The sequence below is a fragment of the Taeniopygia guttata genome, chromosome 2, assembly GCF_048771995.1.
Source record: "Taeniopygia guttata chromosome 2, bTaeGut7.mat, whole genome shotgun sequence".
NCBI lineage: Eukaryota > Metazoa > Chordata > Aves > Passeriformes > Estrildidae > Taeniopygia > Taeniopygia guttata.
In genome coordinates this window covers 138,739,343-138,754,976 of record NC_133026.1, presented here as the reverse complement: position 1 = coordinate 138,754,976, position 15,634 = coordinate 138,739,343, and the positions used below count along the sequence as shown (strand labels likewise).

The 15,634-nt window shown below is 41.4% G+C and overlaps 2 protein-coding genes across 7 annotated transcripts in view; one reads left to right on the top strand and one right to left on the bottom strand.

Annotated features, from left to right (window-relative positions):
* The window catches only part of COL14A1 (collagen type XIV alpha 1 chain), a 111,341-nt gene extending 101,860 nt beyond the window's left edge, over window positions 1-9,481 (bottom strand). For 3 of the 5 annotated variants that reach the window (XR_012054263.1, XM_072924967.1, XM_030266618.4), the window contains exons 1-3: window positions 9,323-9,456; window positions 6,205-6,326; window positions 506-622 (exon numbers count right to left, since the gene is read on the bottom strand). Coding sequence is in view for 4 of the 5 variants with exons in the window: in XM_072924967.1 (XP_072781068.1) it covers window positions 506-622; window positions 6,205-6,292 (205 nt within the window). In the remaining variant the exon portion in view is untranslated. Of the gene's footprint in view, window positions 1-505; window positions 623-6,204; window positions 6,327-9,322 lie in introns of all 5 variants that reach the window. The other 2 variants (XM_030266617.4, XM_030266616.4) reach the window with 2 other exon arrangements.
* LOC115493988 (uncharacterized) lies at window positions 8,565-15,634 on the top strand. Of its 2 annotated transcripts, XM_072924969.1 has the most exons (4): window positions 8,565-9,094; window positions 10,706-10,827; window positions 11,924-12,026; window positions 15,459-15,634. In XM_072924969.1, the coding sequence occupies exons 1-4, from the start codon at window positions 8,659-8,661 to the stop codon at window positions 15,485-15,487; spliced, it is 690 nt and encodes a 229-aa protein (XP_072781070.1). In that variant the 5' UTR covers window positions 8,565-8,658; the 3' UTR covers window positions 15,488-15,634. The 2 variants fall into 2 exon arrangements, with proteins under 2 accessions (XP_072781070.1, XP_072781071.1); XM_072924970.1 differs by lacking the exon at window positions 11,924-12,026 and having other exon boundaries at window positions 15,459-15,612.

The window sequence follows — 15,634 nt, the reverse complement described above, 5'->3', positions numbered from 1 at the left end:
AAATGTACAGAAATAGGTCCTTTATAGCCCTATACAGCTACTTTGTTGTCTACCTTTTCAAGTTTTCACTCAAAAAATTTTTAAAGATTACTTGTTTGCTTAATTCTTTTCTGGACAGCTCACTAAGGGATAAGGGACAAGGAGATCCACCTTAAAGGTTGACTGAATTAGGATTCCAATACTTTCCCTTGAACAATTCCTAGACTTCCTTATACCCCACTGGAAAAAAGGTAAAGACAGATGATCAATGACAACTCCCAAAGACTACACATGAAGTATAACTAGCATTGACCCACCTCTGCTACCTCATGCATTCAATTCCCATTTTCTGTGCCTGACCACCCTCTAGTGAAATCAATCTCTCTTCTGCTAACCAGCTAGTATTTCATTACCCAAAGCTTGCTCACAATTTCTTCATTGTGGAGGATGACACTAAACTTTGAAAACCTTTTATGCCTTAGGAAGACAGTTCTTTCACCTTAAAAGAGAACATACAGACTTTTACCTGAACTTGGAGTGACAAGAAGTTTATATCCAGTGAATTGCCCTTTGGGGGCTTTCCAAGAGATCTGTATACTGTCAGGACTCACTACACTATATCTTAGTCTTGTTGGTGGGGACACTGCAAGTTCAGAAAGAAAATAACATTTTAAATTCAAATAAACACTAAGCAATTTTAAACAAACAAAAATAAACACATATAGGAAGACAACATAAAATTTTAATGGTAAAGGATGCAAGTTATTTAAAATGTCACATACATCAGTTTAATTAGTTTGTAAAATGACTTCCCCAAGTGCACTACTTCCCTCAGACAGACCTTTTATTTCTCTCTTTACAAAACAAACTAAACAACCTAACAGCAGAGGACAAAGACAAACAAAGTTAGATGTTAAGACACTAGTTTAGCAGGCAAAGCTGGTAATAAAAATGCTCTTTGTTAATATATGGGAATTAAAATTGCTCTCTTGCTTACACTGACAATATGCATGACCTACACTCCTTTACCTCTCATTACTGTGGGCATTTCCCCACATTCAATGTCATTCAGGGCCAAATTTTCAAATCCTTGTGAGGAGAGAATAACCAAGAGAAAAAGACAGGCAAAGGGAACATCAGCTGCCCAATTTGCAAACCTGGCTAAAGCAGCACAAAGCTTTGCATCTGCAAACACTGCTTCAGTCCTATCAAGACTGGCAAGCATGCACAGGCCAGTTAAGACTTAGGGGCAATCTAGATGGCAAGTAAAGTTTGGCTTCTATTTATATGGTGCCATCACCTAGGTTTCAAACCGAAGCAGCAGGTGAAATGAATAAAAGCATGAAATGATTGAAAAAGAGGCAATATATCAGCGAAGCAACCCACACAAGAACAAATGGAAAAACTGCCCCATGCTGTTGCCATACTATCAGCAACTTTGTGTCTCTGCACATAAAGGAGTTTTTCACAGTTTTGCATTCCACTGCTCAGTCAAACTCCACTGATGCTGGACCACACTCTACAAAACCTTTCCACACTGCTTTGGGGAGGCACATCTCTTCTTCACTGAAGAACTGCAGCAGAGCACCTGGCAGTGCAGCCTGGGGTGTTCAAGGCTGTCAGTAAGGGGAAATCTTCATGCATTTGAATAGAATTTGACCCACAGAGAACAAACTGATCTACAAGGAAAGGCAGCTGGGAAGCTACCTAGAGGCTGAACGACAGAAGGGCTAGAAAACCTTTGACACTTTCAACCTTACTCCTCCTCTTCCCATTGTCTCCACAGCCCCCTGAACAGTCTCCTTCATTTTCCAAACCCTTGGTGCCTTTGCCACTAATCTTATGGTTTCTGTTAGTAAGTCTAAGAAATCAAGGAAATTATTCTGAAGCAGGCAAGTGGCAATTTCTTTTCCCCAGGGCTAAGATTGCTCTTAATTGACTAGGCTCATGCCCACAGTTTGTTGGTCATTTAGATGTAATAAACCAACAGTCTCATGATATTTCTGAGATTTAGGGATTACGGCACATGGAGCATCTGAGTCAACAGGCAGAATGTGCTGGCCAACAATTTCTGGCCTCTCCATTTGACCTGCTAGAGCCAGTGCAGCTCTGGCACCAGCAGCAGCCAAAGACTTGTCCTGAACCAGTAACTTTTTCCTACATGCTACTTTTTCCAGGAGCTTGGGGGAAGAAAGAAGGAAAAAGGCAGGCTGTAGTTTTTTGATATTCAGGGGTGCATGTTTTCTCATGGCATCTACTATTAAATATATTTTGGATCTTAGAAGGAAGAATTTCAAGGTTTAATACAAGAGATATATTCCCTTGCATCCAGACTCTCATACCCTAAGAGGCAGTTTGGTCAGACCAAGGGTATGTTCTGCAGTTCTCTTCCTTGAGGGATTTAACACCAGAACAGAGAAAAGAGAGTACATAAGTACCAAGAACAGTTTATCAACACCTATGATTTCTCAAAGATCTCAGAGAGCAAGCTCAAGAAGAGAGGCAAGGGGACAGAAACAGCAGGCAGCAGCTGAGCTCTACACACTCAAAGCTGTTCTGATTGGCAGCACTGGGCTCACACCCAACCCAAGCATTTCCTTAGTTGTTGGGCACAATCTTCAGACCTCATCTTCAGCATGTCACCTCCCTGAAGTTTAGAAATAAAGAGGCTTCGAGCAAGATCATGTGCAGGAACTGTTGCAAATACAACATCAGTTATTTGAAAATTTGGCCCTCATACAGCAAAATGTTTTGCTAGGCAGGTTTCTGCAAGAACATTCAGCATGCTATAATTGTAAAAACATGACAGAGACTATGGCAAAAAGTTTTTAAAGCCAAGCAGACTGTAATTATGGATTACAGCTTTTAATTCATTCTCAAGATTCATTGTGTCTTTGAGCTATACATAAATCACAATAAATTGGTGCTGAATGAACAAGAGTGACAAACCATACCTAGAAGTTTGCAAAAATACAATTCTTTTTATTATTTTGCCTCAGGAATAGAAAATAAATTTTTAAATAATGGCTGCATGCAAGTGTGAAAATGCTGCAGATTTTACTGGGATTAAGTAGTAAATTCATATGGGGATTAAGAAGCAGAGCAGAGAGCAACAAAGTAACATCAAAGATTGATGTCAAAAACAAACAAAAAAAAACCAATCATGTCTTAGAATTTCAGAGCTCATTTTGTCTGCCATCTTCCTTTCCCATCATTTCTTCCCATCCTACTTTCAACTTTATGACAGTTTATGCAAGCACCTTCTAACAAAGAAGCATAGTTCTGGCCTAACTGCTATTAGCCGTCACCAAAACAGGTAAATATACGAGCCCAAAAAAAACACAGACCTTACAAGCAAAGGAGGACACAATCACCAGAAGTTTTTCTGTATACTACAGAGTTACAATGTGAAAGACTAGAAAAGTTGTGCCAGAATAGTCTTTACATAACTAGTCAATTTTCACTGGGTTCTTTTTGTATCAAAGGCAGCAGTGCAGTGGAAGGGACATTCCCACACAGCAATAAACCATAAGAAAAAAAAACAATTATTCACTAGGCAGATAATTAACTGAATCTTAGTTGTGCAAAGACTAACATACTGGCATAGAAAAGTACATAGAGCTAAGGAAGTTAAAAATCTAGCACTCAAACAGACAACAAAATATTGATGGGAATTACTATGCATTCACCAACCTGAAGAGGATATCTTTATTTCTTTGGGCCTTTATTGTCTGTGGAACAAAATCTCACTTCTTGCAGAAAGGGAAAAAAATCAATCCAAGCTGAGTCAGTTAACTGATAAAAATCAGTAGCTAGATCTCGTTAAGTGGTTTTACAGGAATGCAAAAAAGAATGGCTGTCAGCAACATTAGAGCAGTCACCCAAAAGAAAACTGACAAGTTCAAGGCTTTGGTTTATGCCACCAGGTAAATTAGCACTCCAAACACATAACTCTTATGGACAACTAGGGAAAGAATGTTTTCAACTCTTACTGAAAAGGAAAAATACAATAAATTACTTATGGACAATTCTCCAAGATATCCAGCGATCTAAATTTGGACACTAACTAAATATTGTGGCTTTCAATTTACTGTTGTTGTAAGAATTGAATAAGTTAATATGCACTGCAATTACAGTACTAACACATGAAAATTATTGCTACACAAAGAAAAGTTTCCATTTTGAAATACAGAAAAACTCTCAAAGCAAGTTACTTTATGGATAAATGAAAAATTCTCAACTGTTTTTCTTGCCCAGCACTATTTTTATGTACTATATAAGAACATAAGCAGACAAAAGATGTTGTTTATACATTATATTGAATGGGAAAGAAACAGCAGTGCTGAAAAAATAATTGCTGTTGAGTCAAAACCAAAGAGCGCTATGTGGTTTATAATGCAGTGAGATACAACCTCATAGCTCCTCTGAAGAGGTAATTTGTAGCTTCAGGCATGCTGGCTTCAGTCTCACAAACATATTCTCCTTTCCAAGAAGTCACATTACACACCTTTACATGGGCATGTTTGCCAAAGGAAGGAAACACAAGCTGGAACTAATGCCAGCTCTTCCTACACATTGGCAGAGTGTACAGTAGATTAAAGCAGAAAAACAACAGTATTAAATTGTAAATAGTTTTCCAGCTGCATGAAGAGCTTACTTCAAGAGGTGGCAAACTTAAGAAAGAATTTGAGAAACATCTTATTACTTTTAGTGTACCAAGAGATACTCTTTTCTGTGAACATGGAATAGAAACTTCATATCACCTAATTCAATAGAATAACAGTCATGCTGGGCTAAGGCAATGGTCCACTTAGCTTAATATCACACTGCTGACAGCATTCCATAGCTGATGCTCGCTAAAAGAGTCTAAGAACAAGGGAAGTATTGTTCTTTATTCATCAAGTACACCAACTCTAGCTTCTGCTAGTGTGATTACTGTGGAAAAAAAACCTCTCTGACCTTCATTTCATTGCGTTGGTATTAAAGGGAGAACACTCTCCACCTACAATTGATGAATCAAAGTTTTAAAAAAAGAGGAGAAGAATATAGTTTTCGAAGATCAAGGAATTTTGCAAAATTTTCTGGAGATGGATCTAAATTCCCAAACCTGTTTTGCAAATCTTAACCATATGTATTAGGACTGAAATACAAAGAAAAGACTAACCATATGCTTTGCTTTATTGGCTCATTAAGTCACAAACATTCTGGACCTAATTTCTGACCAGAATGATGCACTGAACATTGGAAACATACATATTGATTCACCTCACATCGCCAACCGCATATATTACAGCTTACATACATCCCTAAGTTCTGGGAGAGGCTTGTAAAATGCTCACAGATTTCCAAACATCCAAGATCGAATGCTTCCCCAGCATACCATCGAGTGCCACGCAGACTGGACAACACTGCTACTTGCACTATCGCGATTTTGAAAGCCTCACGTTGCCAATAGTTTCCAAATGTGCTCATGAATAATACATTATACAAAATGCTTTAAAAGACCCCAGGATCCAATTCTGCTCCTGGGTATGCCCATGCAAACTCATACCAAAGGGATTACATAAATCTAAAGTTGAGAGAAGTGCCTTTCTTCAGAAATCATAAAAACTCATTGGTATTCTTCTTCCATCCTTCCCCAAGCAATAGGATAAATTTTCTCTAGCAGTCAAGCCACTGTCAATACAATCCAACAAGTAAGTAAGCCTAACAATACCAGCAGTATCCTTTAATACTCACAAAGGAGATTTTCATTTTAAAAATTGCAGAAGTAGTTTGTGACATTTAACAGATCTATGCAATATGGAATGATCTAAGCACTACAACAACTACTATTCCAAAAGAGAAAAAACATAAATATTCCATACAAGCTTCACATCATAGCTGATCCTTCAAACTTGCTTGATCATGTAGAGGACAATAAGAGCAATTTCTGATAAGTACTTTCATGTAAATAGGAGTAAAAACATGTTGCATATAATTCATTTTGAGACACATGAATTTGCACAAATATTTATGCTATTAGAAATACTGGGTTCAAAGAGCATACATGAAGATGCAATTCTACTCCCACCTGCTCCCCCAGCTCAGCAGCAAAATTCCTGCTCTCTTTCAGTATTATTGGATTCACATCCTACTAAGGTGGAAGTAACACTTGCATTTGGAATAAAAAGTCTATTTCTGCACATCAGAGTGAAAAATTCCATCTTCTTATTTGTGACTTACCTTGACCCTGGACATCACTGGTGAAAAAAGCTGTGACAGCTAGGAAAGCCAAGAGAAAACAGCTCTGTATCTCGTACCGGCACAGCATCTTCTTCCCCTCAATATACACAGTATCAGCTGGTCTGAAAACACATGGAACAAAAAGACTTACTAAACAGGCAAAGAGAAGGCATCCACTTTAATGAAAATTGTGAGGAAAATCTGGATTTGATTAAAACAAACAAAAAAAACCCCAAGCAAACAAAACAAACAAACAACAAGGAATTCATCACAGACATCAGTGGAGACAAATTTTCCTGGCAGCAGTTTTATGAACAAAGCACATTTTACCTGAAAGGGACAAAGAACCCCACTTGGGCTCCTCAACAGTTTTGAGAACTTGGCCCACATAAAAAGGAACTATATATTCTTTGATAATCATACACAAGCATTGGCAATAGAGTAAGCTATAGAAAATAACAAAGTACAACATGTATTTCTATACAATCCAGTTTTGTAAGAACCTTATCAAGATATCTCTGGCAAAGAACTCCGAAGCTTTTTTAAAAAGGCAGGAGTTTGTTCTGAAGGAACTCACATCCACTTCCCATTGTCTATTTTCATTTTTCCACTTTATTCAGCTTATCCTGTGTTCTCTGTTGTACTGTCTGCACCTATAGTAGGTAGAATCATGGTCAAAACCATTTACAGTAACTTAAGCACTTAGGAGAAAATCAACACTTTAGAATGCAGCAGTATATGAACACTAACGGTAGTCCTAGGTGAACTAGATGGGTTACAGGAAATAATTTTGTTTCCAAAGAGCAAGTGTCAGAATAAGCCACTTACCTGATCACAGAAGTTAGCTTAAAAACAGACTCTATCTCAAGATACATCAACATGTGCCTAGCACCATACTTATACAGATTTTCACTTGATTTTACTGCACTAGTTTTAGTTAATTTTCTGGGCTAAGAAGAGTATTTTTTGCTGTCCTTGCCTGTTAAAGTTCTGCAGGAGAAACAAATTAAGACCTAATAGTAGATTCCTTGTGGTCAGCAAAGAGTATTTGAAAGTTTAGTTGGATAAATTTTGGTTTACCTATTTCTGTTTTGCAGGTTTCTTACATTTATCTCCTGTCATTTTCTCTAATATTCCTAGCATACCAGCATATCTCTTCCATGTTTTCCTTGTCTTGAAGGCACATGGCAAGTGGTTCATCCACTAACTAATATGAAAAGCAGACTGGAATACCTCAATCGTTATTAAACAGAAGAGGTCAAGACCTACATCCCCTTCTCTCTCTGAGTATTTGCAACCTGCTATAGCTGTCCCAGTAACACAACTATAGTCCTATAGTTGGTAGGTCTTCTGTCCCAAATACCACTCATGAATGCTTGATACGACTTCTAGAAACATATAGGAGAAATATGCTGAAAATAGGCTGAAATCCACCTCTTGTGTATCTCATGATGAAAATTATTCCTACACAAAGAAAAGTTTCCATTTTGAAATACAGAAAAACTCTCAAAGCAAGTTACTTTATGGATAAATGAAAAATTCTCAACTGTTTTTCTTGCCCAGCACTATTTTTATGTACTATATAAGAACATAAGCAGACAAAAGATGTTGTTTATACATTATATTGAATGGGGAAGATGTTGTTTATACATTATATTGATGCTTCTCTCCTTACTCAGGAAAGATCAAGTAAATACAGACTATTCAAACAACAGCAAGCAACTCATTCTTCCAGGCAGTTACCACTGATGATACATGGATTCCCTCCCATAATAACCCAGATATTAAAATATTCGCTTACAGTGGTGGCTAAATTCCCCATCTGCTACATTTGATATAAACCCTCCTCCAAAGCAAGAGCTATGAATACTAAGCTATGATAAGCCTGTGTTCGAAGCATTCTCTACTGTTGCTTTTAGAGAAAAGATGGAAAAATGAGATTTATTGGAATAGCCATCACTGGTGCTGGATCAACTACACACAAGTTCACCTCTACAATGATCTGCACGTCAGGGTTCACTTAACCAGAAAAAGAAACCCCGTCTGCAGCCACCTTGTGGCTGACATCGTGTGGGACTAAGACCAAATATCCTTTTCCTTCTGCTTTTTATATATTTCACCTTTTAGTAAGTATGTGGTAAATGGGTTATCTGCCAAACTAGCACTAGGAGCAGACCCAAGCAGGGCAAGAAGCCCTGCTATGAGGTGAGCCCCGCTCCCCAGAGCATCTCTCCCAGCTGCGTTCCAGGACTCCTGGCACGGACCTGCCGACAGGGCACCTTTCCCACCTCACCCTCGGGAGCTCCCAGCGGGACAAACGCGGCACACACCTTCGTGTTCCGCCCCGCCCCGGGGAGGAGCTGAGCCGCCCCGCGCAGCCCCCGGGACGGGCCGGTCAGCCAGCCGGGGCTTTTCCCCGTCTCGCGTCGCTGCCCGGGAACACGCTCACGTTTGATGCTCACGTTTGACCTGCCCCGGCCCCGCCGAGGGAGGCGGCGGAGGGACGGGGACCGCGGTCCCCGCTCCGTCTGCACAGCCCCGCAGCGCGGCCCCGGCCTGGCCAGCGGGCGCGGCTCACAACCTCTGCCCCTGACCCCCCACCCGTGTGAAAACGAGTGCCCCCGCCCCGGGCTAAGGAAGGAGCTGAGGCGGAACGGAGCCCGTGAGAGCCGGGGGCTGCCGGCAGGGCGCGGGGACGAGGCAGGGACGCGCTCGCCAGCCCCGGCACCCCGCGGAGAAAGCGCCGTGAGGGCCGGGGCGGAGCGATGCCCGACACGGAGCGGCACCGAGGGAGGGAGGAGGAACCCGCAGCGGGACCCGGGCAGCAGCCAGGACCTCCGCCACACCAACACTGAGACTGATTGGGTTTTAATTACTATCAGCTATCAAAGTAAGACCTTGGCAGGGGGTTTTCTAAAGGGGTTTCCCGTCCTAGCCAGAGCTCGCCACCTTCCACTCCTCCATCTCCTCCTCCCTCGCCCCATTCTCCCTCCGGGGCTCCGGTCCTGCCGCCGCGGAGGTGGCCGGGCAGGTTGATTGGAAGCGCTCCGGTCCTGCCTCGACCTCCCGCCCACCTGGCCCCTGCCCTGGAGGGGGACGAAGCGCAGCGCACACCGACCTGTGCGGGCATCGGCCGGCAGCGGCCGGCGGGGAGCGGCCGCTCCTTCTCACGCGGGGCTGCGGGGGCTGAGCCGGCTGCGGGAGAGCCGCTTCCCGCTCCGCATCCGATAAGGCAAAAGGGCAGGGAAAGGAGGCGGGCAATTATAGAGCAGAAGGTGGAAAGAAGGGGGGGAGGGAAGAGGCATAAATGATGCCTGAGATCCCACCCTCCGCTCCCGAGCCCGACCCCCGCGGCGGAGGCGCGGCCAGGTGCGCGGGCGGCGCTCCACGGGCAGGTGCTGGGCTTGCTGGTGTCCTCGGTATTCTGAGTTTACTATCTGTTAACTCATTTTCCTCTCTCCAAAATTCCTCATTTGCTTCCTTTATAAATTATGTAGAAGCTGTCTACTAGAAGCAGTACGGCTTGGAATGCAAGTGTTCCCTATGCCAGCTATTGAGATGTGTGGATTAGTGACTCATTGGGGAAATATTTATATAAAAGTGTTCCAACACTTTTCTGGCTTAGTATAAACCTTGATTAAATGCGTTGTAGTATGTACCTACACTTTTTGCCATATGGATAGACACCGCAATGGTACATGGAATTGCAGAATCTATATTCTATATTTCTATAGAAATATGAGTTGCCCCGCAGTATATCCTACTGAATTTACAATTAAGGGTACTATTCACAAAGTCTGTAAATCCTGAGAATTTAAGAGGTGAATGAAAATATTCATTACAACATGCTTGGTCATCTGTATAAAATTACAGATGAAATTACTGGAGAAGTTAAGAATCAGTCATAGGTGATACAGAGATGTGCATACTTTCTTAATATAAGTAGGGGCTCTTTCTAGGGAAGGAGAAGGCAGTTAGTCACAGGGAGATGACTGTGACTAAGTGTAAAGCAGGACCTTCTATTGCTATGTAGGATTCCCAGTCTTGCAGATTCTTGTCCAAATTCATAGTGCATGGATGTCTTTCCAGTTAAAACGCAGAAGCGTTTAAGCTTTAAAGGAACTCTTTAAGTTCAGTTGTTTTCTATAGCAAAGGTTCAAAAGCATTCCTAGATCTAAAAAGCATCTAGATTCCAGATCACCAGATTCCTAGATCCTGTCACCTGCAGTTATTCTACTGCATTGTCAGCTGTGTGCAACAGCCAACACACATACCAGTCAAGAAGAGTAGCTTGCAAGATAACAATTCCTCTGAAGCAGAAAGATGTTCAGGTCATTGGTGCTAAATATTATACAGTTTGTACCTCTTTCAGTCCCTAATTTATGTTTTTAGCTAAACAGTAATACTCAGAAGAACACAAAACTGCTCATAGAATTATAGAATATGCTGAGTTGGAAGGGGCCCATCAGGATCATCAAGTCCATCTCCTGGCCGTGTGCAGGACTCCTCAAGACTCACACCATGTGCCCAAGAGAGTTGTCCAAAAGAGTCCTGAACTCTATCAGACTTGGTGCTGTGATGACTTCCTTGGGGAGCCTGTTCCAGTGCCCAACCACCCTCCAGGTAAAAAATCTTTTCCTGATATCCAACTTAAACCTCTCCTGACTCAACTCCAGGCCATTCCCTTGGGTCCTGTCACAAGAGTTCACAAGAGTGAAAACATCATTAACTTGACCCTCCACTTACCCTCACAACAAGAATGTTGTAACTGCAATGAGGTCTCCCCTCAATCTCCTTTTCTCCAGACAGAGCAAACCAAGTGACCTCAGCTGTTCCTCATTTGGCTTCCCTTCCAGACCCTTCACCATCCTCATAGCCCTCCTTTATTACACTCTCTTTTTTTACATGGTGGTGACCAAAACTGCCCCCAGCACTCAAGGTGAGGCCACCCTAGAGCAGAGCAGCACAATCCCCTCCCTTGCCTTGGCAATGCTGTCCCTGATACCCCCAGGGGACAGGATTGGCCCTCCTGGCTGCCAGGGCGCTGCTGGCTCATGTCCAACTTGCCATCGACCAGGACCCAGGTCACTGCTCTCCAGCCTCTCGTTTCCCAGTCTGTGCACGCAGCCAGGGCTGCCCCATCCCAGGTGCAGAATCCAGCACTTGCCCTTGTTAAACTTCACAGCTGGTGACTGCCCAGTCCTTTAATTTGTCAAGGTCTCTCTACAGGGCCTCTCTGCCTCTAAGGAGTTGACAGCTCTTCCCAATTCAGTGTCTTCAGCAAACTTAGTATTTCCTCAAGTCCTGCATCCAGGTTTTTAATGAAGATGTTGAAGAGAACTGGGTCAAAGATGGAACCCCATGGAACCCCACTAGTGACAGTCACCAGTCTGATGTCACCCCATTCACTAGAACTCTTTTTGCCTGACTTGTGAGGCAGTAGCTTACCTATCACGTAACTCAGTTATCCAGCTGTGTGATGGGCAATCCAGAAGGATTCTGTGAGAGACAGTATCAAAGCTCTGATGAAGTCCAAAATATTACATTTCAGACTTCCCAGGCTATTTGCAGTGCCCCGAAGAATCAGTAAATGTAGAGGGGTAAATCAACCCAATCCACGATTGCTTGCTGGCTCACGTATTTCAGGGTAGAGCAAGGAGGAGCCTGCCAAGGGGAGAGTCTGGCTCACTCTCTTTTTTTTTTTTTTCCCTCCTCACAGATTTGTAATGTAGTATCCAAAGCCCATGAGCACCATCCTGTGGCTGCAGCTAGTTGGAATATTGTGATTCAAACAAGACAGGTCTTGAGAATGCCATTGATGGGTAAATAGATTCTGTAACTCCTTGTAGCCTTCAAATGTCTTTATACTTCAATTTTTATTTGTCTGTTTGCATCGGAATTGAAATTAATATTTTAAGATTATGCTAAATGTGTGCTTTCAAGTGTAACTTGGTTGATTTTATTATTATCATATTTTTTCCCTCATTTATATTTTATTTTAACATAATATGACCACTTTTAGAGCTAATGATACTTATTACCATTGAGTTTAGTCAGTTTTCTCTGGAGGGCACAATACATCTCTTTGCATTATTCCAAGGAAGAACTATTGTTCACAAGTTCAAGGTAAGAATTAAAAGGTAAGGTTCCTTGAAAGAGCTTGTATAATGTGCACATCTGGAAATAGAGTAAGAGCACACTATGCTTAGTATTAATGTTTTACAAATTATTTACCAAAGTTTCTTTCTTGTCTTCCATTAAAAGCAAGCAAACAAACAAAAAACCTTTGAATTTTAAGAATTAATTTACTGATTGTGAATTTGCCCCAAAATTTTACTTTCCACTATTATGAATTGGCCAATCCTCAGTGATTTCAAAAGAACAACTATTTAAATCCACTACATTTTAAAAGTATTCACATCAGCAAGATATGGACCATCTTTGCTTGGCTAGTGTAGATTACATACAATTTCTATAAATAGGATTACAAGGCAATGATGTTGGAAATACAGCTGGAAACAATTAATCCATTGCAAGAACAGAATTAGTGCAGGCTCACGACCTCAGAGTGAGCTGGCTGAATATTTCATGGTCTGATTAAACCAAGCAATGGGTCACCAGCAGCGGGACTTGTGCAAACTGAACAGAAACCAAAATAATGGATGGTTTTGGTCATTGTAGGTAGAATTGCACTGTAATTATCAATCCTTTTCTTTTTTCCCCCCATATCTCCTGTTTTTTAGGGTATACTTAGAATATTTATCTTTTTTCATATACTAATGAATGCAAGGTATACCATTTTTAACAAGATTTTAAAAATAAGAATATCAAGTTTGGGGGATATTTTCAAATGGCAAATAAACAAAAACTAACCAGGTCTTGTATATTTTTATTAAAATGATTATTGTATTCCTTTATTAAAATTATGTTTTTAAAGCTAGCTAGCATTTTTACCTCCTAAACTAAAATATGGTTTCCTTTCATTTACTTACACAGAAGTTTACAATTTTAAATGCCCTTTCTCCTCCATCCAAAAGTTCCTGTCACATTCAAAGATCTTGACTATGATACATCTATTTGAATGACTCAAACCAGTCCCTAGGCCTAACAACAATTCACAGACTTTTTTTTTTTTTTTTTGCTATTAAAAGAACTCCATAACACAGAGACAGAGATAATACTTGAGGTGAAGTATAACTGACTTTTGCTTTACATTTTGTTAAATATAATGGAATATACAATACTCTGAAAAGTGTTTTGCCAAGATCAGTCTGTCAACACTTGCAATAACTAGGTGATCTATGAAGTAAGCCATGTATTGAGAGAGTAGAAGGACTTATGACTGTATTCTGCCCAAATTAAAATAGAGAGAAAATACTTTAATTGTGATGTTTCTTCTTTAACATATTAGCCATGCATGCTTACTTTTAAATTTTTCTCTTTGTTAGTTAAGACAATTAGTTAAGACAATTGTTTCGTGATGTGAATATACAGTGAAATGACTTTTGAAAAGGGTAGCTATCTTTTGTGAAGTTTTTTTTTCTAGTGGCTTTCTTTGTGCTACAGCTATTTCTCTGGTATCCACCCCACATATGTGGCATTCTACATCTCTGATTTTAGGCAGGAACGGTCAAAGTAGTCCAGCTTTGCTTTTTTATTTGTTGACTTGTCTGATGAGTCATTTTCTTTTCCTTGATACTTTCAGTGCTGTCAGCACTTTATTGAGCTGTTAGGTCTATTAATCTGAAGCTTATTGCACATAATGAGGTAAGTGAAAGGGATGCAGAAGAAACCAAATTGATGCCATGGCCATCAAAGTGTAAAAGTTCATGTTTAGAGTTGGTCTTGCTCCTCCAAACATGCAGGAAAGAGAGAAAAGCTTGGAAAGGACCATGGGGAAATGGAAAAAGAACCCCCAAATATTATTCAATAATGTATTTTTCTGTTCTCGTCTCAGTATGAAGAAGGTAATGGCAAGAATGACAAGGCTGGTGTTTTGTAAATCTGGCTTTTCATTCTGTAGTCAAATTAGACCTCTTTATATTTCAGAAGTGAAGTTATCTGCCGTGTGTTTACACCTCCACGTCTCAGCCAGTTTCTGAGCCTTTCTCTAGCCAGGTTTGAGGAATAAATATAGCTGTATGGGTCTGGCAACATGGTCAGGAGCTACTTTCATCCTTCTGAGCCTTTGACAAGTGCAGTCTGTCAGATCCATTTAGGGAGAGAGCTAAGCCACTTCTTAAAGTCCACGAGCAGCAGGGAGGCTGAGATCCTGAAGGTGCAAATTCCTGCGCCTACAGCCTCCTCATAGCTGCAGTGAAAGGGCAGAGCATCAGAGAAGTGATGTTATCCTCTCTGACATTTCACAGGGCAGGAGCCCATCCTACCTCACTGGACAGGGAGGGCTCTTGTGTGCTCTTTCTCTCTCAGACTGCAACAAGGAGGGGTTTCCTCGTCTGTTGCTGGCAATGTTCTGGACTCAGCAGCTTTATACAGGATCATGGAGTCTTTGGAAGGCATCTGTGGAGAGCATCAAGTCCAACTCCACCCTGTTAAATGAGGGTCACCCAGAATGGATTCCCAGGGCCATGTCAAGTTGAGTTATGAGTATCTCCAAGAATGGAGACTTCACATCTTCCCTGGGTGACCTACTCCAGTGTTTGACCACCTTCACAATTAAGGGAAAAAAAAAAAACTTGCCACAGCACAAATGTTTTCTTGTGTTCAGATGGAATCAGCTTAGTGCCCCCCACTCTAGGGCTTTTTCTGCAGTCGGCCACAGTGTGTACTGGTATCTGAGGTTATTCCTCCTGAAGGGCAGGAGCCTGCACATCCTTTTGCTGAACTTCATATTGTTCCTATTTTGCCCTTCTCCACCCTGGTGAGGGTGCTATAGATGGTAGCAGAATCATCTTATGCTTGTCTCTCCTCCCAGCCTTTTTGCTATCTGTGAACTTGTTCAAGGTGCACTTTCCACCATTGACCAGTCCAGTAATGAAGAGCAAAGCAATATTGGCACTGGTATCAACCCCTGAGGTACATCTCTGGTGACTGAGCTCCAGCTGGACTTCATGCTCCTCATTTGAACCCCTTGAGCCCAGAAATTCAGCCAATTTTCAATTCATCTCACTGTCTACTCATCTGGTCTATGCCTGAGCAGTATACCTATGTGGGAGTTACAGGAGAAAGCATTACAAAAGTTAAGATAAATACTCTGCAGTTATAATGTGAGCACTGCTCCCATTTGCTCCTAGGCTACATGCTGAGACTTCAACCCTCCTGAGAGAGCTCTGCATCTGGGGGTAGGTCCTGGGACACTGCCAACATGGAGAGAGGCTGCCCTGAGTAAAGAGAACAACCAGACTTTGTGAAGTTGGATCTATCAGCAGCTGGAAATGGATAAGTACAAATACTTTAGCCTGGCAAAGTG

Excerpts from the sequence above, each read along its gene's own strand:
- LOC115493988 (XM_072924969.1), top strand. The coding sequence starts at position 8,659 with ATGCTCACGTTTGACCTGCCCCGGCCCCGCCGAGGGAGGCGGCGGAGG. Across the intron at positions 9,095-10,705 it reads AATTACTATCAGCTATCAAA|GACTCCTCAAGACTCACACC; the intron begins GTAAGACCTTGG and ends GGCCGTGTGCAG. Across the intron at positions 10,828-11,923 it reads AGTGCCCAACCACCCTCCAG|ATTTGTAATGTAGTATCCAA; the intron begins GTAAAAAATCTT and ends CCCTCCTCACAG.